Consider the following 27,014-nt stretch of genomic DNA (forward strand, 5'->3'; position numbering starts at 1 on the left):
AGCAATGGTACATAAAACTCTACAATAAAAATCATGTAAAAAAGTTTGGTTTTTGGTCTATTATACCAGCCTTGCAAATGGGTACAAAAAATGGTTATAGCCTAAACGGTGAGGAGTCTGTCTTTCCATGATCACAGAGGGTGGGTGACAGAAGACACCAGCAAAGTGATTAATGGCTTACATCAGTCATTTATTCAATCAATCAATCAATCAATCACCTGCCTGGTCGCTATAGGTGACTAGGAATTCTTTGCAGGTGAGTGAGCAGGATTGCCAAAAAGAGGGATTTAATTTACAGCAACTATTTCATTTTTAACCTTTCCTATCTCCAAAGTCTCAGGGTAAGCAATAATACCAGAAAGGGTCCTGAGGCCAAGAATAATCACCCCCCAAGTTGCATTTTATTTAGGCATTCCTACACCCCCCCAATCATTTAATCTAGGCGCAACATTGAGAAAATCTGAAATACGGAGAACAAAAGTAAAGCACAGTAGTGATCAGGAAAGTGAGACTGATTTTTTGAACGGTGTTCAAAGAACTTACGTGTGCACCAAAATAATAACTCCAACTCACATTCACAGACACTTCAAGTTGAATCTAGCCCTCATCGTCCCCAAACAAAAACCACAAAGAAGGGAAAGAACAAGGAAAGGAGAGGGGGTGAAAATAATGGCTCTACTTAGAAGTGGTTGTAGTATAGATGATCATCTAGTGCAAAAGAAGGATGGAGATTACAGTGGACTGATCGTCGGCTGGATAGCTCAGTCGGTAGAGCATGAGACTCTTAATATCAGGGTTGCGGGTTTGAACCCCACGTCGCGTGAAAAATTCCTTCATTGCAGGAGGTTGGATGAGTTGACCCTTGTGGTCCCTTTCAACTCAATGATTCCATGATCTACCGAGATCACGAGGCTCAGGTGACATTTGTTGTTTTCCCCCCAATTTTTTTTTATTAATTTTCCAAATTTATAACAAATGGATAGGAAAAAGAAAACAAAACAAACAAACCAACAAACATTTATCCTGATTATAATAATTCCACTTTTATTAACATTGTTTGGTGACTTCCTCGAATCCCCCTGGCTGAGTTTCCGTATAAAAACTATTTCCCCATAAAATTTACTTGGTCAATTAACATCTTACTTTCTTTTCATTTTTAACTTAACACAATATTTTACACATCATATTTTCAAACCCTAGGCATATTTGGTGCTCGCAAGTATTTCTAATTATATTATCTTAAGAGATTTAGCTAAAGGTGACATTTGAACCAGCCCACGCATCACCTTTCAGCACTTAGGCGCAAGTAAAGAAAGTCCTTCAATAATTTCTTCAAATCAACATCAACAGATTACAATGCTGAGCACTTTCAAGGACTCACAGTGCTTCCAGTACAATCTCTTACAACAACTCTGCAACAAATTAATCCAGTATAATTGTCATATTGCAGATGTAGGGAGTGAGATTGGGTGATAGTGGCTTGCTACAGACCACCTTCGTCACAAAGGTGAGGTTTGAAGCAGCGACCTCCTTATTCGCAGCTCCGTTTCTTAGACACTACGCTACCTAAGAAGAACTGCCGTTCCTGATCAGCCACACAAGTCTTAGCCCCTGCCCCAAAAGACCTGCTAGAAGTATCCTTAGGCTCAAGCCTTGCCTCTGCAGGAAGGGCCCTGGAATTAGAATTGGAAAGGCATGCACTAGCCATGACCTCCAAGTTTCTCAGGGGCTGATCACGTTTGTTACCTGTGCAAGCTGTCTTTTTTGTTCTTCACTTTGCTTCCCTGAAAAAATGGGCAATCCGTACGAAAATGTGGCCGACAGTAGGACAAGCAGGAGACTCGTCATCTTAAAGCTGGGTGGTCTTGCTTTGTGAGAAGGGTCGGTGGCATATTCTGCTCCTGCAGTAATTCTGACTTTCAGGCTCCTTTCTGCTTTAGGTTTCATAAAGCCAGCTGTGGACTGACTCACAGTTTATCATGCTCTGATTAGCAACAGAAAACATAAGGCTCACTAGAGGGTGTCACAATGCAAGTAAACTCAAAAAGCCTGGTTTTGTAACCCTTTGTTGCAGCTAATAAATGATGTTCTGCAAACCCTCCCACCCCCCCCAAAAAACCCCAACACACACACACAAAACAACCGACTTGCTGATAAGCTTCTTTAGCAGCGTGACACCATATTGGCAAGCATATTTGCAATGAAAGAACAGAGTCCGGCTTTTGTGACAGTTGCTAACAAGAAGGTATCCTTGGGATGAAGATGTGAAACAGGAAATGTTTTTGCAACTCTTGAGTGGCTGTTTTAACAGCAAAGCAATCTAAGCACACTTTGTCCTCCTCCTGTTCCTATGTCATCATCGTTAAATGCCCCCCCAAATGTCACAATTAAAACAAGTGCAATTTAAATCAAAGTCATAAAATAAAACCACAAAATGACCAAGGAAGCAAGCCTCTTTGTCCTGAAGCTGAGACTAGACGCTGCCATAAACGCAAATGTTTTCCCCCACTTGAAGATCTACTCTGAGTACAGGTCTCATGACTGATACCAAGGTCAGACAATCAGCATTGCATACAGACTTGCTGTGAGAATGTTAAGTGGTTTCATGATTGACAGATTGGCCGTCCGATCAGCGCTCTGCACAAATGTCTTCTGAAGCAAACCAGGAAAAAACAGGTTTCTGGTGAAGCTGATATGGGGAAGAAGATAGTATGTGTGTCTAAAATAAGGTGAATTTCTGCTGCAGACTCACTTCTGAAACAATGTACTCTCTCACACACACGAAAACTTGCACCTTGTATTCAAGGCCAGCCAATGGAAGGGCATACAAAATAGCATAGCACCCAAGAATGAGTCTTCATCCCAGCTTTTCCTCACCCATTGCTTGTTCCTGTGCCCTACCATGTATCCTGTTCACCAGAGGTGGTCAACCTGGGGCCCCAGTTCAGCTTAATTTCCTATAGGTGGCAAGGAAAGGGAAAACAGTGGGAAAGGACTGGTAGGAGAGAGAGAGAGAGAGAGAGAGAGAGAGAGAGAAGGTGTGTACCATATCCACTGTCAGCACATGTCCTTTAAAGGATTATCCCCTGAGAATGTGCCTGTGCACCATAAGAAAAAGGTCCCCGAATGCTGTTCCACACCCAGGCTGTATGTGGTCTGAGACCAAAAGAGGGAGGGAAGGAATATGACAAAGGTAACTAATTTTACATAGGAGACATGTTGGATTAGACCAGAAGTCCATCTAATCCCACAGAAGCTAACTAGGTGTCCTCAGTGAGCCCTTTGGAGGAGAAGACCTTTGTCCAGCTCACCTCCCACTCCAGGAGCTGGTACTAATCTTCTGGAAATCCTCCATCAACCACAAATTGCTGACATTTCCTCTGTTGAGTAAGTTTGCAAAACATGTTTCAAAACTCATATATTCCATAACAAGTTGTTGTCAGCAGGAGGTTGTCTGTTCCTGTACATCAGGGATGGGGAACCTGAGGCCCTCCAAATGATCATAGAATCTCAGAGTTGGAAGGGACCCCAAGGGTCATCTAATCCAACCCCCTGCAATGCAGCAATCTCAAGCATCCATGACAGATGGCTGTCCAACCTCTGCTTAAAAACCTCCGAGGAAGGAGAGTCCACCACCTTCCCAATGGAGATCGTTCCACTGTTAAATAGCTCTTATTGTCAGAAAGTTTATCTGAATTTTTAGTCGGAATTTCCATTCTTGCAACTTGAAGCCATTGGTTCGAAAATCTGAATTCATTTAAAGTAGCTAGGTGTTCCCTTACTACCTCTTTTCCTGTCTTGGGCAGCAGCTCCCTCCTTACATCATCTATTCTTTTATCACCAGGTTGGGCATCACTTTTCTTTTGGGTGAAGACAGAGGCAAAGTAGCTGTTGAGTAGTCCTGCCTTTTCTCTGTCACCCAATAGCATTTCTCCATCTTCCCCATGCAGAGGACCTACCACTTGATGTTAGATAGATAGATAGATAAATTTATTGTCATTGTCCGTATATACACAGTATACACTACAACCCCCATCAGACCAGACCATTGGCAATGCTGACTGGGGCTGATCGGAGGTGCAATCCAACAACTTCTCGTGGGCCATACGTTCCCCATCCCTGCCTCCTATAGGTACTAGGAGGAGATGAAGTTCTCAGACCCTCAAAAGTATGAGGAGGTTCACCATCGTCTGCAAAACTGCCTGTTACTAAATTCCCTTGCTGCAACTTTCATCACCATGAGGCAACATCTGTGCTCTGTTTTAAGCTTCTTGCTTCACCACCATCCTGTTCCCGTGGAGTAGAACACAGATTTATCAGCAGAATGTGACTTGTTGTTTATATGCAGTAACGTATTTTGGGAACTGGTTTCTCCATTTGTTCTCCATAGCTTTGGACATCTCTTGAGATATCATTGTCAAACTCAGCACAAGGGGTCCTGAGGTTGGGGTGGCAGACTTCCTCACCCTTTGGATTGCCAGCGCCATTTTGAATCAAGATGGTGCAATGAGAAAGTCACTTTGGTGTGACTTTTGTTTTGCTTTATTTATTAAATTTGTATGCTGGCCTTCGTCCGAAGACCACAGGGCTGTTCACAACATAAAAATGCAAAATGAAAACACAGAATACGTAATAAAATAAAACAAAACAAAGCAATAACTCCCCCCCCCCAGAGACACATTTAAAGTGCCGTAGAATGTTAATCAGCCCAGTGGCTGGTTGAAGAGAAACGTTTTTGCCTGGTGCCTAAAGATATGTAATGAAGGCGCCAAGCGAGCTTCCTCAGAGAGAGCGCATTCCACAAATGGAAAGCCACAGCTTAAAATGCCTGTTCCCATGTTGCCTCCCTGCAGACCTCTTGTTGGAAAGGCCCCTCTAGAACATTACAAAATGTACATCTTATATCATATTATATATCAAGCCCTTCACGGCCTAGGACCCTCATACCTACAGGACCGCCTCTCCTGGTATGCCCCATGGAGGACCTTAAGCAACACCCTAGAGGTCCTGGGCCCTAAGGAAGTTAGATTAACCTCAGCCAGAGCCAGGGCCTTCTCAACGTTCTGCCTCATGAGACCATGGCCCTGCGGGATCTGATCTCTTTCCGCAGGGCCTGTAAGACAGAGTTGTTCCACCTGGCCTTTGGCTTGGAATCAGTTTGATTCCCTCCCCCTCTTTCTTTTTCCTTTCTCCTCCTATGAAGAGATTGTACCCTAATGTTTTAATGTTGTATCTTAATCTTTTAAATTGTATTTTAATCAATTTGTTTTTATTATTGGTTGTTAGCCACCCTGAGCCCGGTCTTGGCTGGGGAGGGTGGGGTATAAATAAAAATTTATTATTATTATTATTACACCGGCCTTTAAGTGCATAAGAACATTGCGTTTGCCCATGAACATTTTCAGACTAAAAGTGCTCTGAAATATATTTGTTTGTGTGTGTTCCCTGATCCTATGGCAGCCCTTGTTTCCCCTAGCTCTTGCTACAGTGACATCATATTTTGTTAGGGTTTCTGGGCTTGGCCCTGGCCAACCTTTCATTCTCCACTGGTTCTTCCATAAGAGCATAAGGAGAACATGCCAGATCAGGCCTATGGTCTAGCTAGTCTAGCATCCTGTTCTCACAATGGCCAACCAGATGCTTGTGGGAAACCAAGCAGAAAATGAGCACGACAGCACTGTGTTCCCTTGCAACTGGTGCCGAGAAGCATCACTGCCTCCAGCCACAGAGGCAGAGCAGAGCCACCATGACTTGTAGCGACTGATAGCCTTCTCTTCCATGAAGACTCCTCCTCTACTTTTCCCTTCTCAGTCGTGTCCGACTCTGGGGTTGCGCACCCATCTCGCTTAAGAGGCCGAGGGCCAGTGCTGTCCGAAGACACTTCCAGGTCACGTGGCCAGCGTGACAAAGCTGCATCTGGCGAGCCAGCGCAGCACACGGAAATGCTGTTTACCTTCCCACCAGTAAGCGGTCCCTATTTATCTACTTGCACCTGGGGGTGCTTTCGAACTGCTAGGTTGGCAGGCAACGGGAGCGCACCCCGCTGCGGGGATTCGAACCGCTGACCTTTCGATCGGCAAGTCCTAGGCACTGAGGTTTTACCCACAGCGCCACCCGTATCCCTTCTCAAGGTAAGCTCTTGCAATTTTTCATTAGTTTCAGGTCACCAAAGAGGCATGCCAGACGCATGTTGATAAACACATAGCCTCAAGAGGAGGTGTGTGCTCCATACTGATGTTTATCCCACAGTGGAAACTGGAAAGAATGTAAACTACTGACATGGAGCGATGTCATAATTGCTGCTTGTAAACAAGATAAGATTACACATCAGTGCTTCGTGTTGTGACATCGCCTTCCGACTGAAATGCAGAAAGACACAATTTGCGTTACCAAATTCCCTTCCGCACTGTTCTTCCTTCTGATTCTCTCCCTCTGCCCGCAGGTTCTTTTCTAAGAAGCTGAGTCAGTCTCCAAATCTGCCTGGAAATGAACCTAACTGGGAGATCAGGGTCCTGGAAGAGCCTTTGCAAAGTAGATCTAGTGGATATAGGAGATGGGAGGCCTCCCTTGCCCACCTTCAAATGGTCCCCTGTAAGCATCTCCTATGCCCCACATTTCCATTATTTTAAGAATTGCTGGACTGGAACTGAGCAATGTCTTCATTCCCCCCCACACCCTGGGCTGTTTTGTCAAACATATGAAATCCTTTGTGGGTGTGGGTGAATTTTTAGTGCTCAGTTGGAACACCTGAAATTCATGATTTGCCCACGGTTTCCTCTTCTCCTTCCCCCTTTCATTTCCAATGCAATCCAGCTACAAATTATGTTCTGCTTGTTATCTGCAGCTGAGAAAAGATCCCTCAGGAGAGCCAGTGTGGTATAGTAGCTAAGAGCAGTGGACTCGTAATCTGGTGAACCGGGTTTGCTTCCCCGCTCCTCCACATGCAGCTGCTGGGTGACCTTGGGCCAGTCACACTTCTCTGAAGTCTCTCAGCCCCACTCACCTCACAGAGTGTTTGTTGTGGGGGAGGAAGGGAAAGGAGATGGTTAGCCGCTTTGAGACTCCTTTGGGTAGTGATAAAGTGGGATATCAAATCCAAACTCCTCCTCCCCCCTTCCTCCTCTTCTTCTTCTCCAGACAGGGTGAGAGCACTCTGTCACCTCTTACCTTCCTCTTTAAGCTAATAATTTTTAACACACACCCCGCCCTGAGACGGTGGAAGCAGAGTGAGAACCTCAATTTGAATCTGGTTATGTACGAAGGGAGCTTTGGTAGATCTGAATTGGATCCGCCCTATTCTAGGGCTGCCATACAATCGGAATCTCCTGGACATAGCTGGGATTCGTCCACCAAAAATGGCGTTTGGGTGGAATTTTCGGAGATCGGTTTAAATGTGCGGAAAACCTGGGTGTCCATATTGGAAGCGTTGATTTTGGGGGGCAAATTTCCATTGCAAATAGCTTAAAAGCTTCATTTTGGGAGGAGATTTTCACTTTTTGAAATATACCCCATTCCTGAGAGGTGAATTCATATTCCGGCTTTCCCCTGCCAAATGTTTGTCCCTCTACCCTGAACTTCAAAACAATGTTGTTGTTTGTTATAGTAATTTCATATGCATATATATATATATATATATATGCAGGTTTTGGTGTCTTCGGGTGTCTTCCCGTGTAAGAGTCGGGGTGTCTGTGCGACGTTTCGACGAGGTCTCACTCGTCATCTTCAGGCTGGTGCTTTCGGCTTCTTGTTACTGGAACAGAGCAGAGTCTGGTGTTTGAGTTCCTATAAATACTGTTGAGGGGTGTGGTGTATAGCCTCCAACGTTCTGGGCAGAGAGGAAGTTCCTAGATTAGTGTGCCTTTTCTTCTTTTGTTCCTTAATTACTTGAGGGATATCTTGGGTGATTTCATGAGTGATATTCTGAATATCACTGGGTGGGTCATTAAGTGTAGATTAGTTGCTAAAGCTTTCGTGTCTTGACCTCTTGAGCTTGTGAAGAGTTTTTCTGAGAAGATGGCTGTGCTGCATTTAGTTGTGCTCTGGCTTGGCTTCGTGTATAGGGGCGAGCTATGGTTTTGTGCCTTGTGCCAGCCAGATCTGTGTAGGGATTGCAGGGGGGTGCAGCATCCGGAGGTGCCACTATAGTTTGGCTACTGGATGGAGTCTGTAATATGTCTGTGGAGAGGGTCTGGGTTTGGGTCTGGTGTGGTTGATTGGTGACGGCGTTCTGTGTTCTCGCTAAGCAACTTCAGCCCTATGCAGAATCCATCGCTTCACACGTTACTAACTCCTTCCAGTTCATAGAAACAATAAAGAAACAATACCTACATCCCGATGACCTACTTGTGAGCTTCGATGTTGTATCTCTCTTCACTCAAGTGCCCATTAATGAAGCCTTGACAGCCATTCAAAACAAATACAACCCCCCCAAATACATCCTGGACCTGACCAACCACTGCCTAACCAACACGTACTTCATCCACAATGGACAAAGATACAAACAGATAGAAGGAGCACCTATGGGATCACCCCTCTCACCGGTCATCGCAAATTTGTACATGGAACACTTTGAAACCAATGCTTTAGACAAGTCAGAACACAAACCCAAACTTTGGCTCAGATATGTTGACGACACCTTTGTAATTTGGCCACACGGGAAAGAAAAACTAGATAGCTTCCTCACACATCTCAACAGCCTACACCCCAAAATACAATTCACTATGGAAATAGAAGACAACAACCAACTCCCCTTTCTTGACGTCCTAATCTACAAAAAACCTGATGGCTCCCTAGGACACACTATCTACCGGAAAAAAACACACACCAACCGCTACTTACATGCACAATCACACCACCACCCTGCACAAATAAACTCCGTAGCCAAGACTCTCATCTCCAGAACCAAACGCCTGGCTGACAAAGACCACTTGACAACTGAGTTACAGAATCTCTCAAATGTGTTAATCGCCAATGGATACCAGAAAAACAGGGTTACGAAGCTAATCCAAAAAGAAACACCCCCCAAAAACCAAGACACAGAAGAAAACAATGGCATGGCCCTCCTTCCTTATATCAAGGGCACTACAGACAAAATCAGCAAAATCCTCCATAAACACAATATCAAAACAGCCTTCTGCACCAACCAAAAAATAGCCAATATCCTCAGAAACCCAAAAGACAAAATCCAGCTGGAAAACCAAGGGGTCTATGAAATACCCTGCAAAGTCTGCCCAGCCACGTACATTGGACAAACAAACAGACGAATAAATGCACGTATCGCAGAACACAAGAATGCCGTCAAAAAAGAAGAAAAAACTTCCTCTCTTTTCCAACACATGAAAGAAACAGGACATGAAATTAATTTTGCAGATTCCAAATTGCTCTTTAACATGGAACATCACCACAAGAGAATAATCATGGAAGCCATCGAGATAGAGAAACACCCTCACAACATGAACAAGCGTGACGACACGTCCCGCCTGCCAGACATCTGGAAATTAGCCCTCCCCACAAAAACCGACACCAGAACCAAAGGCACACAGAACGCCGTCACCAATCAACCACACCAGACCCAAACCCAGACCCTCTCCACAGACATATTACAGACTCCATCCAGTAGCCAAACTATAGTGGCACCTCCGGATGCTGCACCCCCCTGCAATCCCTACACAGATCTGGCTGGCACAAGGCACAAAACCATAGCTCGCCCCTATACACGAAGCCAAGCCAGAGCACAACTAAATGCAGCACAGCCATCTTCTCAGAAAAACTCTTCACAAGCTCAAGAGGTCAAGACACGAAAGCTTTAGCAACTAATCTACACTTAATGACCCACCCAGTGATATTCAGAATATCACTCATGAAATCACCCAAGATATCCCTCAAGTAATTAAGGAACAAAAGAAGAAAAGGCACACTAATCTAGGAACTTCCTCTCTGCCCAGAACGTTGGAGGCTATACACCACACCCCTCAACAGTATTTATAGGAACTCAAACACCAGACTCTGCTCTGTTCCAGTAACAAGAAGCCGAAAGCACCAGCCTGAAGATGACGAGTGAGACCTCGTCGAAACGTCGCACAGACACCCCGACTCTTACACGGGAAGACACCCGAAGACACCAAAACCTGCATTCCTGTACCCGTGAAAATCTACGAAAGCATATATATATATATATATACACACACACACACACACACACACACACTGATTTGGCGGGTAATTTTTTTAAAAAGAGTTATCAGGATCTGAACACACACATATGGCTCAATGTGTGCTGTCTGGGATTACCAAGTGCTGTCCTGGGTTGAATGGCATGCGCCATACACAACCATGGTGCGCTTTGGGGAAACCAATCCTTTGTACCCCATTGCTCCTTCTGGCCGCCCAGTGAGATAGAGCAGTTAAACTGGGGAGTGTTGTATGACTGGTTCATCTCCCTTCTCCCAGGGCCTCTGGGTCTGTGGAAAATGGGTATATTAAATACTACTTTGATAATAGGGAGAGTTCAGCCCACAATTCATGAAGGCCCCTGCAGAAGAAAACTATGTGTGTGGGGATGACCATGTGTTAATTTCTGCCAGTTAACCATGCTGTCTTTTTCAGTATGAGCAACCAACCCTGAAGATCACATAGTGCTCTTCAGCCCAAACTTTTTTTCAAAGAGGGCCAGATTTGTTTAGGACTGAAGTTTAGGATTGAAGTTGTCAAACTTTTTTTTACCATTTTACCCCAAAGTTGAGCTTTTTTTAGGATTGAAGTTTACTCTGAGGTTGTTGAACTTTTTAAAGGATTTAACCCCAAAGTTGTTGAGCTTTCTTTACCCCAGGACATATACTGCCATGGGGGCTGGATTGAATCGACATGCCTGACATAGAACAAAAAAACCGGCAGGGCAGTTGCACGGGGAGTCTCCCTCACCAGCAAATATTCACAGGGTGTCCTCAAACTGTAGGGCTTAAGGAGAAAGGCTTCAAGAAGGAGATGGCCTTGATCAAACTGCAGAAAAATGTGGGTCTCACTCCATTGCTGTCCCAGATTTCTCCACCTTTATATGTAGGGTTGTTGGTTTTTGATTCTGCAACTCTGGATTCTGGACTCTGCAAGAATGGAGAAACCCCACATTTAAAGGAGGAAACAATGGGATGAAGAGAAAGTCATATGGATACTTCTGCATCAATGGGGAGACAGGCAGGTATGAATCCACATTTTGCTCAGTTGTGGAGAAGCCTGATGTATCCTGCAGTCGCACAAGTTTCTCCTAATAAGCATGTTTTCGTATGCAGTTTGGACAAACATGCACATTTCCACCTGTATGCGAATTCTTTTTTTGCACACTTTACCCCAGTGTATGCATTTTTGTACACATTACTTGGTTGGAGAACTGTGTTGCAAAATCCAGTGAACTGTGAGTTTCACAAAGTGCAAATTAGGTAGGTTCCTCTTTAAATGTGAACTGAATTGAATTTATCCCCCATCCCTATGACCACATAACACTGGTCTTGAAAGACCTACACTGGCTCCCAGTATGTTTCCAAGCACAATTCAAAGTGTTGGTGCTGACCTTTAAAGCACTAAACAGCCTTGGTCCAGTATGCCTGAAGGAGTGTCTCCACCCCCATCATTCTGCCCAGATGCTGAGGTCCAGTGCCAAGGGCCTTCTAGCGGTTCCCTCACTGCGAGAAGCCAAGTTACAGGGAACCAGGCAGAGGGCCTTCTCGGTAGTGGCACCCGCCCTGTGGAACGCCTTCCCACCAGATGTCAAAGAGAAAAACAACTACCAGACTTTTAGAAGACATCTGAAGGCAGCCCTGTTTAGGGAAGCTTTTAATGTTTAATAGAGTATTGTATTTTAATATTCTGTTGGAAGCCACCCAGAGTGGCTGGGGAAACCCAGCCAGATGGGTGGGGTATAAATTGTTGTTGTTGTTGTTGTTGTTGTTGTTGTTGTTGTTGTTGTTGTTGTTATTTCACCAGTGAATGAGCCATCAAAGAGATAACACTACAGATGGCAATTCCATACTGAGTTATCCAGTGATGATCAAGTGGTGACCAATCCAGTGAGGCACATAAATGTGTGAATCAGGCCAAAGAGTTACAAAAGGGTGAACTTCTTCCTCTCTGACTTCAGAGAGTTAGCACTGGTTTTAGTAGGTTGGTTGTGAATCTATATGTGGTGTTCAGTTCAGAAAATCACAAAGGAAACACACACAGTGATGTTCCTCATAACAAGTCTTTTATAGAAGAAGCAGTCAAATCTGTTACAACACAGTGGATTGCATAAGCACATTTAGGGCACGTTTTCCTCAGCCAAAATTTCTGTATGTTTGGGTGAGAAGATAATTCCACGTGCCATTGTTGATTCATCAGTTGACAGTAGATAAAGGAGGAATTGCTGTTTATAAATTAAGGTTAGGCACAACAGGAGTGCTAACTATTAATTAGAAAGCACTCGCTAAATGTTTTAACAGTTCAGCCAGCTGTTGCTCTTTTGAATGGGCGGAACAACGCTTTTACTCCGAGGATCAAACTGAGTCACCCGTCTTCCCCGGAAGAAATAGATGTACCCTAAAAAAGGAGAAAAGAGATAGGGATAAATGAAAAAGCGGGATAACAAATCTCTTTCAGAAGAAGTGAGCTGTGCTTGCAAAGGAAAGAAAAAAAAGAAAGTTATGATTTCATGACTGTATCGAAGTTCAGGCAAAATTGTAAAATTGGAGAAAGTCCAGTCTTAGGGTATGTCTACAATGGTTCCTGCTGTTATTAAATTAATGTAGTGCTTAATGCCTGAATCGGCAGCTGAGTAAGTATGAGGTTGCCAAAGTAGAAATCACTAAAAATGTCCGGGAAAATCTGGACATCGGCAGTGATTTTACCCAAAAAAGCTTAACCAACTTTAAAATATGCATCAAAACAAATCCATTAAAACAACACAGCAATTAATACATTTTAATAACACAATATATGAGATCCTAGACTATTCTTTAAGCCATGCTGAGTTCCAGGTGAATTTTATTTCTACAATTAAAAAAAGGCACCAATTAATTCCTTTACTTACCATTTTGCTGTATAGCAGCATCAATCTTTTTGCCAACTCCTTTGAAATCTTGGGCTATCAGCCTTGGGTAACCTGTTTCCATGGTTTGTCTAATTTCATCATACCTGATCAAAGACAAGCATTGTTACTTGAAGCTAAAACAACCTTTAGCATAGGTTTTATTCACAATTCACGGAAATATGAAGCTAATGAAATTTCTCATTTCTATAAACAAGGCCATCAACTGGATTGATGGAAAGAACCATAAAAAATGGGACAACATACGAAAATAATGTATCGGAAAACATCGTGACTATGAAAATGGGCTATGATTCCCAGCACCCTTAGCAAACTATAGTTCCTGGGATTCTTTGGGGGAATCAAACTCAGCAGTGGCCAAAGGATTGGAGAAGATCAGTCTACATCCCAGTCCCAAAGAAGGGCAGTGCCAAAGAATGCTCCAACTACCGCACAATTGCACTCATTTCACACGCTAGCAAGGTTATGCTTAAAATTCTACAAGGCAGGCTTAAGCAGTATGTGGACCGAGAACTCCCATAAGTGCAAGCTGGATTTCGAAGGGGCAGAGGAACCAGCGACCAAATTGCAAACATGCGCTGGATTATGGAGAAAGCTAGAGAGTTCCAGAAAAACATCTACTTTTGTTTCATTGGCTACACAAAAGCATTTGAATGTGTTGACCACAGCAAACTATAGCAAGTTCTTAAAGAAATGGGAGTGCCTGATCACCTCATCTGTCTCCTGAGAAATCTCTATGTGGGACAAGAAGCTACAGTTAGAACTGGATATGGAACAACTGATTGGTTCAAAATTGGGAAAGGAGTACGACAAGGCTGTATATTGTCTCCCTGCTTATTTAACTTATATGCAGAATTCATCATGTGAAAGGCTGGACTGGATGAATCCCAAAGCAGAATTAAGATTGCTAGAACAAATATCAACAACCTCGGATATGCAGATGACACAACCTTGATGGCAGAAAGTGAGGAGGAATTAAAGAACCTTTTAATGAAGGTGAAAGAGGAGAGAGCAATATATGGTCTGAAGCTCAACATCAAAAAAACTTAGATCATGGCCACTGGGTCCATCACCTCCTGGCAAATAGAAGGGGAAGAAATGGAGGCAGTGAGAGATTTTACTGTCTTGGGTTCCATGATCATGGCAGATGGTGACAGCAGTCACAAAATTAAAAGATGCCTGCTGCTTGGGAGAAAAGCAATGACAAACCTAGACAACAACTTAAAAAGCAGAAACATCACCTTGCTGACAAAGGTCCACATAGTTAAAGCTATGGTTTTCCCAGTAGTATGTATGGAAGTGAGAGCTGGACCATAAAGAAGGCTGATCGCCGAAGAATTGATGCTTTTGAATTATGGTGCTGGAGGAGACTCGAGAGTCCCATGGACTGCAAGACCATCAAACCTATCTATTCTTAAGGAAATCAGCCCTGGGTGCTCACTGGAAGGACAGATCCTGAAGCTGAGGCTCCAATACTTTGGCCACCTCATGAGAAGAAAAACCTTCCTGGAAAAGACCCTGATGTTGGGAAAGATTGAGGGCACAAGGAGAAGAGGATGACAGAGGATGAGATGGTTGGACAGTGTTCTGAAAGCCACAAACACGAGTTTGATCAAACTGCAGGAGGCAGTGGAAGATAGGAGTGCCTGGCATGCTCTGGTCCATGGGGTCATGAAGAGTCAGACACAACTAAACTACTAAACAACAAACAACATGTGTTTTACATGTGTTTTAAATATATGACATGTATGCAGCCTCTATTGGTTCCTCCTGACTACTAGGATATGTTCTCACAGATCAAACCTGCAACCTTGGGCTTCCTCAATGAAAGCAATAAAAAATATAAATGCAAGTAAATTAATATATAGTGGCCACACTTTAAGAGTGAGGCATTAGGAAAAGAGAGTTTTCCATTTGTATTTTTAAGCAGTCCCCAACCTAATTTGTACATCCTCGACTGATATACAGATCTGAATATTGTTATTCTTCATATTTCATGCTTCTCCAAATTTTTCAATAGTTTCAGCTCAAAAAAATGTATGAAAATGCATAAAAATGCATGTTTTAGGACAAAATGGGGTTAGAAAAGTGTACACTGCAATTCCCATTCCTACAATTTGTTTTAAATCCATATATAAATATGTGTGTTATTATCAAATACTTATTTAAATTTGCATTTAATAGGCATTTTGCGATAAAATACATATTTTAGTTTGCAGTTGAATGTATTTTTTGTATCTATGCATTTTTTTAAAAAAATCACAGATAGATGTGGAAATGGGACAGGACAGACTTATGAATAAATGCTGGCAAAATCGACCAGACTGAAAATAGACTGTTCCATCCCTCATTTGGAACTTCAGAATAGTCAAGCCATACCTCCAATACTTGTCATTTACAAAGAAATATGTCTTCCCAGATTCTGGATCACTAAACGCAGCATCAATTCTCTTCACAGTATTTGGGAAGCCCAGCTGGTAGATGCTCTTAGGGTAGCCAGATTCAATGGTATATCCATTTAGAGCCCAATATTTGTTTCCTGGGGGGGGGGGAAGAGAGGGGTTAACATTCCATGTAATTCAAGGGAAACAGTTTTGTTTAATTTTTTTTTTTTAATAGGGAAACCGTTTTATATTAGATGCTTCAGGAAAGTTTGATAGAGAGTTAGGGTATATAAATATTTTAAGAATGAATTAATTAATGAATTAATGGTTACTGCTGGCTATGCTCATGTGATTGTATCCAAAGTGGCTTGGAATTAAAAGGTGATCTGAAGATCGAGTGCTAAATTATTGCTTTCTCCCTGTGTGAGAGAGATTGCATGGACTCTCCTGTCCTACTAAGCAGATGTGGCAAATATTAGAGGTTACCACCCCCACACTTCTGCTGTGCTTTTCTCTTGTGTGGTGGCACCTCGGTAAAACCACTTCTTACTGTTTGTAGCAGAGTTTTCCCTGGAGACAGAGGACAAGAACAGGAGTCATACTCAAATTCACAGTCACAAGCATTTTCTGTTACTATTACAGTGATAACTCGGGTCAAGTACTTAATTCGTTCCTGAGGTCCGTTCTTAACCTGAAACTGTTCTTAACCTGAATCACCACTTTAGCTAATGTGGCCTCCTGCTGCCGCTGCGCTGCCGGAGCACGATTTCTGTTCTCATCCTGAAGCAAAGTTTTTAATCCGAGGTACTATTTCTGGGTTAGCGAAGTCTGTAACCTGAAGCGTATGTAACCTGAAGCGTATGTAACCTGTATATACAAGCTATTTACATTCCTTCTTTATCTCTCCAGCACGGTATAATCTCAATCCAGCAATTAACAATCCTGACACAGCAAAACTCACAGTATCAGCAGCACACATTGTCTTACTTTCAGACTTGTCAGAATGTGTGCTGACAGCATGTGTGTGTGCGTGCTTTCCTTGTGCGGAAATTGCAGCCTGCAACTTCCTCCCTTTATCTGCACCTCCGGCTGACACCAATCAAGCCTAGAGCGCCATTCCTACACACTAAAGAAAATTCTGGAACCCTCTTTAAAGCTTCCAGGAACTTTTATCTGTTTCTTAAATAATGTTTTCCTAACAACAAGACATTCCAACCCCCTGCCTTACACTGGGCTTGGAGAGGGCATTCCGGACTGGAATGTGCAATGGTTCACCCCCCAAAAAGTACTGTACTGTTCAAAAAGGTTTTTGGGAATGCTAGCTTTGATAGATGGAAGAAGCTAGTATTACAAAAACTATGGCCTTCCTGGCTTCCATTCTGCGATGTCGCTGAGAGTGTGTGAAGCCTTTGCTAAGCCTTGGCTAAGTCTGAAGGACAGCAACGTGGCAGAACTTAGAACATGAAGGCCAAATTATATGAGCAAATTTCACTTGGTCAGGCTGCAATATTACTTGGGGTTCAGTTCCACAGAACCCAACAGAACTTACTTCAGGGTAAGTAGACAGTACGTAGGATAAGGCAGCCGATTAAATAAATACCGCCTACATACTCTTGGCTTTCACATAGCACCCTGAAGAGGCCATGCTGGCTGAGGAACACTGACCAAATGCATTTCAGTGCTTATTCTGCAGCATAAACTAGTCCCAGCAATTTTGCAAGGGAATCGAAATTCGCCACTCACCTTTAAACACAATGAAGTTATCAGTTTCAAAATTTTCATAGGCGGCTTGTATTCCAGATGGCAGATCCGGCCAGAAGGTACCGATGAATTCGAGCTGAACACCTGACTGGAAGTGTTTGCGCCAGAAATACCTAATTTGAAAACGTCGATGGAAACATGTAAGTGGCATCTCCAGAGAGAAAGACTCCAGTCTCAAACCCCAGAGAGCTAGTTAATGTGGACAATACTGAACTACATGGTCCAGGGCTCTGACTTTGGTCTGATGCTTTTCTCTGCATTTTATGATTGCATAATTCTATGATTCTGTTTTTGTGACAAAATAGCGGAATAAATCCAGACTATTAGCCGGATTTTGTGAGTTGTGGGGTGAAGCCACCATAGAGTGATCTGTTGTCTGTCTGTCTGTGTAAGAGAGAGTCACATAACACTGAATTGATCCATCATGACACATACAATTGAAACGATAGGTATGTGGTGTTGCTGTTTTTCATGTCATTTGTTTATGGCTTCTTATGGCTCATTTTGTTGTTACCTCGCCTCAAAATGCAGGGCTGAGAGTCTGAGAGCATGCTTTGGTACAGGTGGGGTGCTGGAGCAAGGCATTAGAGATGCAAGTCCTGTTTGGAGATGGAAATTTTGTTCAAATTGGTGTTTTTAAGAAAGCAACTGACCTGCCCTTAAAGAACAACATTTCTCCACGTAAGGTGGTGATAGCATCAAAAGTGGTGCTGGGGGCACAAGCTTCCGGTGTTTTGGGTCCTTTTACTGGGATATCAGGTTTTCCTAAATGGAAAGAAAAATAAAGGAAGCCTCACATCAAGTGGATAATTTAAGCAATCTTAAGCATATGGAAATACAGTAATTAAAATTAAGCAAACAAACAAGTAAGCAAGGTGATGTTCAGAGTAGCAGAATTCAGTAAAGGTTAAACTAAAAAATAAAAAGTGCCTTTTGCTACAATGTAAATATTTTTAAATTTTTTTTTTTTGGCAAAGCAAGTCTCATTTTGATGCAACAAGGCATATTTCAGATGTGGGCCCAATCTGTCAGAGATCTATGCAGACCCTATTGAAATGAAGAGGACCTATGGCAAAGCACCTCCGAATCGCATTCCATTTCCCTTGAAAGGTGCATCCATATTCCAGTTGGTTGTGGTCCACCCATCAGCTTTATTTATTTATTTAAAATCCATCAGCTTTATTTATTTATTTAAAATATGTTCGCAACCACCCTTCATCAAACACCCCAGGGGCGATCTATGGAAGGATGAGTGAAATTAACTCATGTAACATATAGATCCAATTTTAAACCATCACTGACCCAAAGAATGGCAAAATTCAAGGTTGTTGTTTTTTTAACCCCTCACAAAAAACGATTTAAAAAAACAGAGCACAATTCCAAAACTCGAAAGCCTATGTGCCTACAAAAATCTTCATGCAGCACAGAGACACTTGACGTGTTGGCAGCAAATGTGCCCCCATGCCAGAAGTCATTCCAAAACAAGAGTGGAAAAGGCCTTCTCTTTTGTAAAAGCACAACATCAAGACAGATGGATGGCCGCTTTCCCTGAGATTCCTGCATTGCAAAGTGTTGGACTAGATGGCCCTTGGGTCCCTTCCAGCATGGTGTAGTGGTTAAGACCAGTGTACTCATAATCTGGTGAACTGAGTTCGCTTCCCCGCTCCTCCACATGCAGCTGCTGGGTGACCTTGGGCCAGTCTCACCTTCATTGAGAAAAAACACAAACTTTTCTGTGCTATTGCTTCTTGTTGTCATGTCAGGACTAATTAAAAAAGGAGGGCTCTTTGGCGCTCCTATTTTATTGAGAGCCAGTGTGGTGTAGTGGTTAAGAGCGATAGACTCGTAATCTGGTGAACCGGGTTTACGTCTCCGCTCCTCCACATGCAGCTGCTGGGTGACCTTGGGCCAGTCACACTTCTCTGAAGTCTCTCAGTCCCACTCACCTCACAGAGTGTTTGTTGTGGGGGAGGAAGGGAAAGGAGAATGTTAGCTGCTTTGAGACTCCTTAGGGTAGTGATAAAGCAGGATATCAAATCCAAACTCTTCTTCTTCTTCTTCCAACTCTACAATTTTATGATTCTATTATTCTTCCCTCTTTTGCAGAGAGAATTATGTCACACTTTCACAAAGGAGAGCAGCAGTGCCTCTCCAGAAGACTGGCAGACACAGATGGAGAACCTCACTCCTGAAGGCCAAACACAGCCTTCCAGCCCACTCTTGGGACTCCCCCCCCCACAAGCTACACCCCTTCCAAGCCACCTCCTCTCTCCCTAGACCAGAACCTCCTCTGAGATTGCGTCACATCCTCCTTGAGCAACAGGGACTCATGCTTGCCAAGATGAGAAGATAGAGAGGACCAATTCTACTTCGCCAAGTGAAAATTTACATTCTTTCACCTCTGGCCACCCGGGCCATGCTGCCCCCCCTCAAAGCTTGCCAAGAAGGAAATGTCGTCCTTGGAGTGGCAAATGTTCCCCACTCCCATCTTAAGGTATGGGCAGGCAAAACCAATTCTTTCGTTTAAGAACACACACGTTTCAACTTCATGGTGATTTCTCTTAGCCTTACCATAGAGGCTTTGGATGCCATCAATATCGTCCTGGTTGAGCTGAAACGTGCGGGGGTCCGAGTATGTGTAGGAGGGGTACATCAGTGCCCCCTGGTCGGTGGAGTGAGACAGACCCAGAGCATGTCCGATCTCATGGGCCGCGACGATGAACAAGTTGTGGCCTGAAAAGGAAGTCATGGTTCCATTAGGGGGGAAACTGGGAGGAAAAGGGTCAGAATATAGACTCCAGGCATGCTTTCACTAGGGGCTGCTGCTCAGAGGATGAGCACAGGCTCTGCATATCAGGGTTGCAGAATGTGACCCAGCCACTGTGGTCTAGTGGCTAAAGCGGTGCTTCCCAACCCTGGGGTCTCCAGCTTTTTCCAGACTACATTTCCCATCATCTCTGACCACTGGTCCTGCTAGCTAGGGATGATGGGAGTTGTAGTCCAAAACAGCTGGAGACCCAAGGTTGGGAAACTTCTGGGCTGGTGTCGGACCAGGACCTGGGAGACCAGGGTTCAAATGCCCGCTTGGCCAGGAAGCTCACTGATAGGCTGATGGGAGTTGGAGTCCTTGGGCCAGTTACTGCCTCTCACCCCAACCCAGGGTCACTTTGGGCATTACCGGTAAATGAGGAGGGGGAGATTCACGTAAAGCACCTTGAGCTCCTTGGGGGAAAATAAAGGAAGGAAGGAAGGAAGGAAGGAAGGAAGGAAGGAAGGAAGGAAAGGAAGGAAGGAAGGAAGGAAGGAAGAAAGGAAGAAAGGAAGAAAGGAAGGCCAAGCTACATTTAACATGTCTGGCTTCCCCAGTGAGGGGGGCACTGCTCAGGATTGGGACCACGATGCATAGATATGCTTTTTGACCCTTTCCCTGCTCCACAGTCCTGATGAAAATCACCCCCACCCCCCTGCTATTTGGCAGAAGAGGGAATCTCCTGCTGCGAACTGCCCTATGATCTTCGGAGGAAGGGCGGTAGATGCATTTAATAAATAAAATCAAAAATATTGTGTTTGGTCCAAAGGAAAATTCGATTGTAGGGCAGTTAACAGGGAGGAAATATTCATCAGAATGCCGGGGGTGGGATGGGGCAAGTGGGAAACTTTAATTTCCAGCATGTCCTAGCACTAATCCTGATATCCTCCTGGGGGGTTGTTTTTAGGCAGAAGAGAAAGCCAATTCCTGCGCACGTTACATTCACGAATGCATTTAACATTGTGCGTAATTTAGCCTTAAGTCCTATTGGGATGTGAATTAGTGTGGCTAAGTCCCTTTTGCATTGCTTTCAATGGGGCTCTCACTTCTGCGGATAGGTAAGCTGCATAGGAGGGAAAGGGCTGGTCTAGAGCCTCCCCGAATCTCCTCAATGGTCACACTCTCATTCATAGAAATGCTTTATGTAGTGAAGAGTTCAGAATGAGGACATACTGTGCTCTGGAAGGATATAATCTGTTCCGCCAATCACCTTTGCCTGCCTTCGGGGACCTAGCAAAACCAGCTGCTTATATCCTTGCATCACCTATGCGCTGCATTGTCTTTTTATACAGTTCAGTGCTGAGAAAGGAAGTGTTGTAAAATGGTACCTTGTGGGCCCCCGGCGGTCCAGGTTTCATCCTCATCAAAATGGACATCTCCTCCAATGTTGCTCCCTGGCTGAAAGGCATGTGCCAGTGTCCCACCAGGCCCATCGAAAGGAGAATTATCATAGTGGTCTGAATATAAAACAATACATCATCATCATCATCATTATTAAAATTGGACATATGGTGACTTTGTTCTTGCACTGTAGGGTTACCTCCACGTTGAAAAGAGAGCTCTATATCTGCCAATTTATCCGTGACTCTTTTGAATTCCAAGGGTGCTGCCTTGCTCCAGACTTTAAATGCTGCCTCGATTGCCTTCTCCACATAGAATTCGTGCATATCTGGAGTATAGCTTACAATCCTTTCAAAACAAACAAACAAAAAAAGGCCCAAGGTCATTCCTTTAGGCCAGTGTTTCCCAAATGTGGGTCTCCAGCTGCTAGCTAGGGATGATGAGAGTTGTAGTCCAAAAACAGCTGGAGGGCCGAGTTTGGGAAGCACTGCTTAGGCAACCAGAACATAGAATGAAACAGTATGTGGGACAGACAGACCACAATCCCCAGCGGTGGAGGCTTTCCCCAACCAGGTGCCATCCAGTGGTTTCGGATCACAACTCCCATCACCCCTGATCATGCTGTCTGGTACTGATGGGAATTGGAGTCCAGCCACATCTGGAGGGCATCAGATTGGGGAAGGCTGGTGTAGAGACACATTTGAATATGTCTTTCCATTTGACTTGTACATCAAAAGAAAGCAAAGCAAATACAAATAGCAGCCCAGTGGATGAGTCAAGCGAGTGGAGTCTGGTTATACACACACACACACGCGCGCACACACACACACACACACACATTAAGTGCAAAGACATGCCTGTCTACTTTGGCCCTAAGGCAGGCGTGTCTTTGCACCTAATGTGCGCACTTTAAAGAAAAAAGAAAAGATTTATCACCTGAGTCTGCTAATTGCATATACTAGGGACATGCAATGAACACAAGAGCCACCTTGTATCTATACCTGTAGCCTTTGGAAGCATCCCAATCTTTTTTCAAATCCACTCTGTGTCATTTAGATTTGACTCATTATTTGGAACCCAACTCGATCTGTTAATCTGAAGGAGTTTTGTCCCCACTGACTGCAGTGATGCATCTAAGAATGGCTGTAACCTTCCCTCGCTTTTCACACAAGTGGATGAAATCTGCAGGCAGCAGAGTCCAAATCTCCCTCATTTGCTGTGTGAGGGAGGGTACATGCACATCCCTAACACACACACCCCGCTCTCAGTTGCAGTGGTAGTGTGAGTGAGTGTGTACTGTCATGTATTCACACTGTTTTTGCGGTGTGTGTGTGTGTGTGTGTGTGTGTGTGTGTGTAAGCCTTGTTGCACAGCTCTCACAACCATGGCCATAGGCTATCATCCTAATACATGCGCTGCAATGGTTCTATGAAAAATCAGGTCTTGCTGAGCCCAGTGAAATCTATAACCTTAGGCATGCTGAGCTCTGCATAGAACAGTAGGCAGGAAGTCCTAAGTTTACTCCTGAGCAAGTACATTGAGGACTGGAGCATTTCCTTATTGAAGCTGCCCACTCCTAAGGGAAACTCACAAACCTTTACCTGTATGTGATGTTCTTCCTGTCCCATTTGGGCTCCCCTGGGTTGAGGGTGAATTGCTCCACATCAGGGACGCCACACCTGTCCCTTTTCATCATTGCTATTGTTTCGGCATCAATCTTCCCGGTCACTCGTAGCCCGTGAAATTTCTGCATTTTCTTGAGCTTTTCTGTTACAGCGACTTCATCATCCATATTGATCGTGGCCACGGCCTCACCTTCAGGGCTGTAGAATTTACTTAAATAGGACTGCCGGGGGGAAACAGAGAAAAGGAGGGAGGGAAGGAGGGAGGGAGGGAGAGAGGGGCTTTTAGACCCTTTGTGTTTTCAATGCGAGATAAAAATGTGAGATAAACAGAGTGGAAGTAATATTCAGCAGTCAATTCAGTCAGGTTCTAGATGTGGAATGGGAGTGCTGCACAATCTTGGCCTTTTATGCAGACAACAGAATATTTCCTGATATCACAGGCACATTGTCCTACCTTTTAAGCCCAGAGATTTATTTTTTAAATGCACAGTGAAAATCCAAGCCAGCTAAATAGGTATGACTCTTAGAATCAACCAATACCTGACTTTTCTGAGTAGTATGTCAATGATGGGAGTGTCACATGCTGTGTAGTGTGTGTGTGTGTGTGTGTGTGTGTGTGCGCGCGCACGCACACACACACACACACACACACACACTACTATTGTGGGTGCTGCAGACCCACCCAAGTAGGTGACGAATCATTGCCAGTGGTCCTTCTGCTGGTGCAACCAATGACAAGGCCCCCAAATCCCTGATGTCTATCTATCATAAGCATTAGGGGAGGGTTGGATGTAAGGGTAAAATGCCCCCATCACTGGAGGAATGTGAGCTGGCAATCTGTCAGGGATGCTGTTGTTGCATCTGGCACTCCAGATTGAGCAGCGGGTGGTCCAGATGACTGTCAAGGCCCCCTTCCAGCTCTATGATTCCATGCATAGAGAGGAAACCATGTGCATATTGTCCTGAAAGCCTTAGAAGAAGGGCTAGATTCGAACATAAGAAGAGTTTGGATTTGATATCCCACTTTATCACTACCCGAAGGAGTCTCAAAGCGGCTAACATTCTCCTTTCCCTTCCTCCCCCACAACAAACACTCTGTGAGGTGAGTGGGGCTGAGAGACGTCAAAGAAGTGTGACTGGCCCAAGGTCACCCAGCAGCTGCAGGTGGAGGAGCGGAGAAACGAACCCGGTTCCCCAGATTACGAGTCTATCGCTCTTAACCACGACACCACACTGGCCCTCAATAAAATAGGAGCGCCAAAGAGCCCTCCTTTTTTAATTAATCCTGGCACGACAACAAGAAGCAAAAGTGTTTTTGCTCAATGAAACTTTCAAAGTGAATATTTACCTTAACAAGCCTGGTGTTCTCATCCTTGTTGCCTTGATCCAGTAAAGCAGCAAAAGTGGAAGATATAATGATGAGCAGCAGGAATGGAAGAACAAGTAGATTCTTCATCCTTACAGCCATGGTGGTGTCTTCGTTGCCTATAGAGAAAATTGTTTCCCTTTGTTTGTTTGTATTATTAGCGGGATCTCCCCGATTTATATAGCAGTTCACAACTTCCCTCTGCTCTGACTCATCGTCTGCTACAACATCCTCTGATTAGCAACCGGAGAAGGGCTCATCATTGAGCAATGGTACCATCATGGCTGTTTTCACAATGCCTTAGACTGGGTAATTAAAAAATAAAAGAAAAAGAAAAGGAAAGATGTTTTGCTCAGTGTCAGAACATGCTGTGATGATCAGATATTTCTCTTGCATTTTACTCCTCATTTTTCCGGCCAAGGTCATTTCGTCTCTTTCTGCATCAGTTTGCATTAAAAAAAAAGAGAGGTCACCACAGATATTTGACTGCATTTTAACCAAGCATTTTTCCTAATATGGTTCCTAACATAATGCACGTTTGCCCATTATGTTCATTGCTGGTGCATATCATACTTTGACGATGCATTTTTGTGTAGGTTTTCATTGTTGGAGAAACTGCATTGAAGAATTTGGACGAGTGCAGATTTTTAAAAACCCAGTTGCATTTCAGTTTCAGGAGGCATGAATTAGATAAATCCGGATTAAATTCCCCATCCCCCATAGGAAAGTTTAATGACAGGAATTGGCATGCCTCATCTCTCATCTTTGACATAGGGCCGGCACATCCGTGAGGCAAGGTGAAGCAGCTGCCTCAGGCGGCAGGCTCCACAGCGGCAGCCAATCCAGCCTCCAAGGAATGCTTTGCCTGGTGCTCCTGCTGCCGCTGTGGTAGCAGCGATGGCTTTGGAGGTTGGATATGCTGCCTGCTCAGCAGTCCCACCAATGCCATGTCTACAGAGGCCTCGTGGTGAATGGGAGATGCTGCTGGTCTAATCCCATCCCAAGGGAGGAAGTGGGGGGGGGGACTGACCTCTGGAGTCTCGTGGGGTCTGTATCCACACATTATGACCCAGAGTGGGGCTCTTTCCCCTCCACAGCAGCCTTTGATTCCCACTGCAACCATCTGGTCACTGGCGGAGGAAGAGGAGTGTGGGGGGAGCACACCACCCCCGGCAGCGCAATCCCAGTGGGGTGCCATCACAGCATGACACGCCCACGGGATGCATGACACGCCCCTGCAGGCGGCGCGCCCCACCCTGGGATGTGCACCAGCCCCACCCCTGCCTGCTCTTCGCCCCCCTGGTGCCGGAGCATGATGCTCCGCCACTGCATCTGGTAAAGTTGATTTGATTCCACCCCTTGTTCCTGATGTGGATCTTTCCTGGGGAACCCACACCATTTTGTGGGTAGCCTCAGGTGTCAAAATGCCCTGGGCCAGCCCTGCTTTAACATGCTTGCTTTCTATGTGCAGTGAAAGCAAGAAGCATTAATGCATATGATCTGGCTGCAACTGCGGCCTGCAACAAAACGCTGCTGTGCCGAGGCGTCCTTCATGATATTCCCTTATTCCTTATGACTGTTATACAGTGGTACCTCGGGTTAAGTACTTAATTCGTTCCAGAGGTCCATTCTTAACCTGAAACTGTTCTTAACCTGAAGCACCACTTTAGCTAATGGGGCCTCCCGCTGCCGCTGCGCCGCCGGAGCACGATTTCTGTTCTCATCCTGTAGCAACGTTCTTAACCCGAGGTACTATTTCTGGGTTAGCGGAGTCTGTAACCTGAAGCGCCTGTAACCCGAGGTACCACTGTATTCAGTAAGCATGCTCAGTCCGCAGTGGGCTGTTTTGAAGTTTCCCCCACCAGTTTTCTTTTCCTTAAAAAAAACTTTGTAAATATATACAAGATGCTTGGCATTCTCCTAAGTCTTCAGAAGCCTCCTTTGTGTGGGGTTGTGCAATTTTGCCTACGTAAGCAACACCACCCATGCCTGAAGAGCAGAACTAAAGGGGATGTTTAACTAGATAGGGACAAGCAGTGGAATGTGGCTGTAGGGAGATATTCTAAGGGGCACTTAAGGACATGACTTATTACTGTCCTGTTTTTCATTCTAGTATAAAAATATACGTATGAGAGAAGATAAGAACACCACCCCCTTTAAAATATTGGGCTGTTTCCAATGCTAATCCTACTTGGAGTACATAGAAACGGAAAGAACTCTACAAACAAAGGAATAAATGTACAGTGGCACCTCGGGTTAAGTACTTAATTCGTTCCGGAGGTCCGTTCTTAACCTGAAACTGTTCTTAACCTGAAGCACCACTTTAGCTAATGGGGCCTCCCACTGCTGCCACTGCGCTGCCAGAGCACGATTTCTGTTCTCATCCTGAAGCAAAATTCTTAACCTGAAGCACTATTTCTGGGTTAGCGGAGTCTGTAACCTGTAGTGTATGTAACCTGAAGCGTATGTAACCCGAGGTACCACTGTACTGGCAAAATGAGTGGCAAAAGATGGATGCTTTTCATTCTTTCAACACATCCAAAGTGAATGTGATTAGCCTCGCTCTGGGAGCTACTTAGGTGTGGGGTGACTTGGTCTGGCAGAGTGGGGCCCAGAGAGTTGTGAGGAGGCTCAGTTGTACCTCCTCTGTAGG

General features: G+C 44.4%; 1 protein-coding gene across 1 annotated transcript in view; it reads right to left on the reverse strand.

The window, feature by feature from the left end:
* The window catches only part of LOC309531573 (uncharacterized protein), a 37,481-nt gene extending 12,958 nt beyond the window's left edge, over window positions 1–24,523 (reverse strand). Inside the window, exons 1-12 of the mRNA XM_082221165.1 lie at window positions 24,344–24,523; window positions 22,972–23,216; window positions 21,570–21,718; window positions 21,358–21,486; window positions 19,792–19,953; window positions 17,874–17,985; window positions 17,203–17,333; window positions 15,455–15,614; window positions 13,058–13,161; window positions 12,469–12,567; window positions 3,141–3,197; window positions 1,747–1,976 (exon numbers count right to left, since the gene is read on the reverse strand). Coding sequence (XP_082077291.1) covers window positions 1,747–1,976; window positions 3,141–3,197; window positions 12,469–12,567; window positions 13,058–13,161; window positions 15,455–15,614; window positions 17,203–17,333; window positions 17,874–17,985; window positions 19,792–19,953; window positions 21,358–21,486; window positions 21,570–21,718; window positions 22,972–23,216; window positions 24,344–24,463 — 1,698 coding nt within the window. The 5' untranslated portion in view covers window positions 24,464–24,523. The remainder of the gene's footprint in view (window positions 1–1,746; window positions 1,977–3,140; window positions 3,198–12,468; window positions 12,568–13,057; window positions 13,162–15,454; window positions 15,615–17,202; window positions 17,334–17,873; window positions 17,986–19,791; window positions 19,954–21,357; window positions 21,487–21,569; window positions 21,719–22,971; window positions 23,217–24,343) is intronic.
* Between the last annotated feature and the right edge of the window lie 2,491 nt (window positions 24,524–27,014).

This window comes from Podarcis vaucheri (genome assembly GCF_965113315.1).
Source record: "Podarcis vaucheri genome assembly, chromosome: 4".
Lineage (NCBI taxonomy): Eukaryota > Metazoa > Chordata > Lepidosauria > Squamata > Lacertidae > Podarcis > Podarcis vaucheri.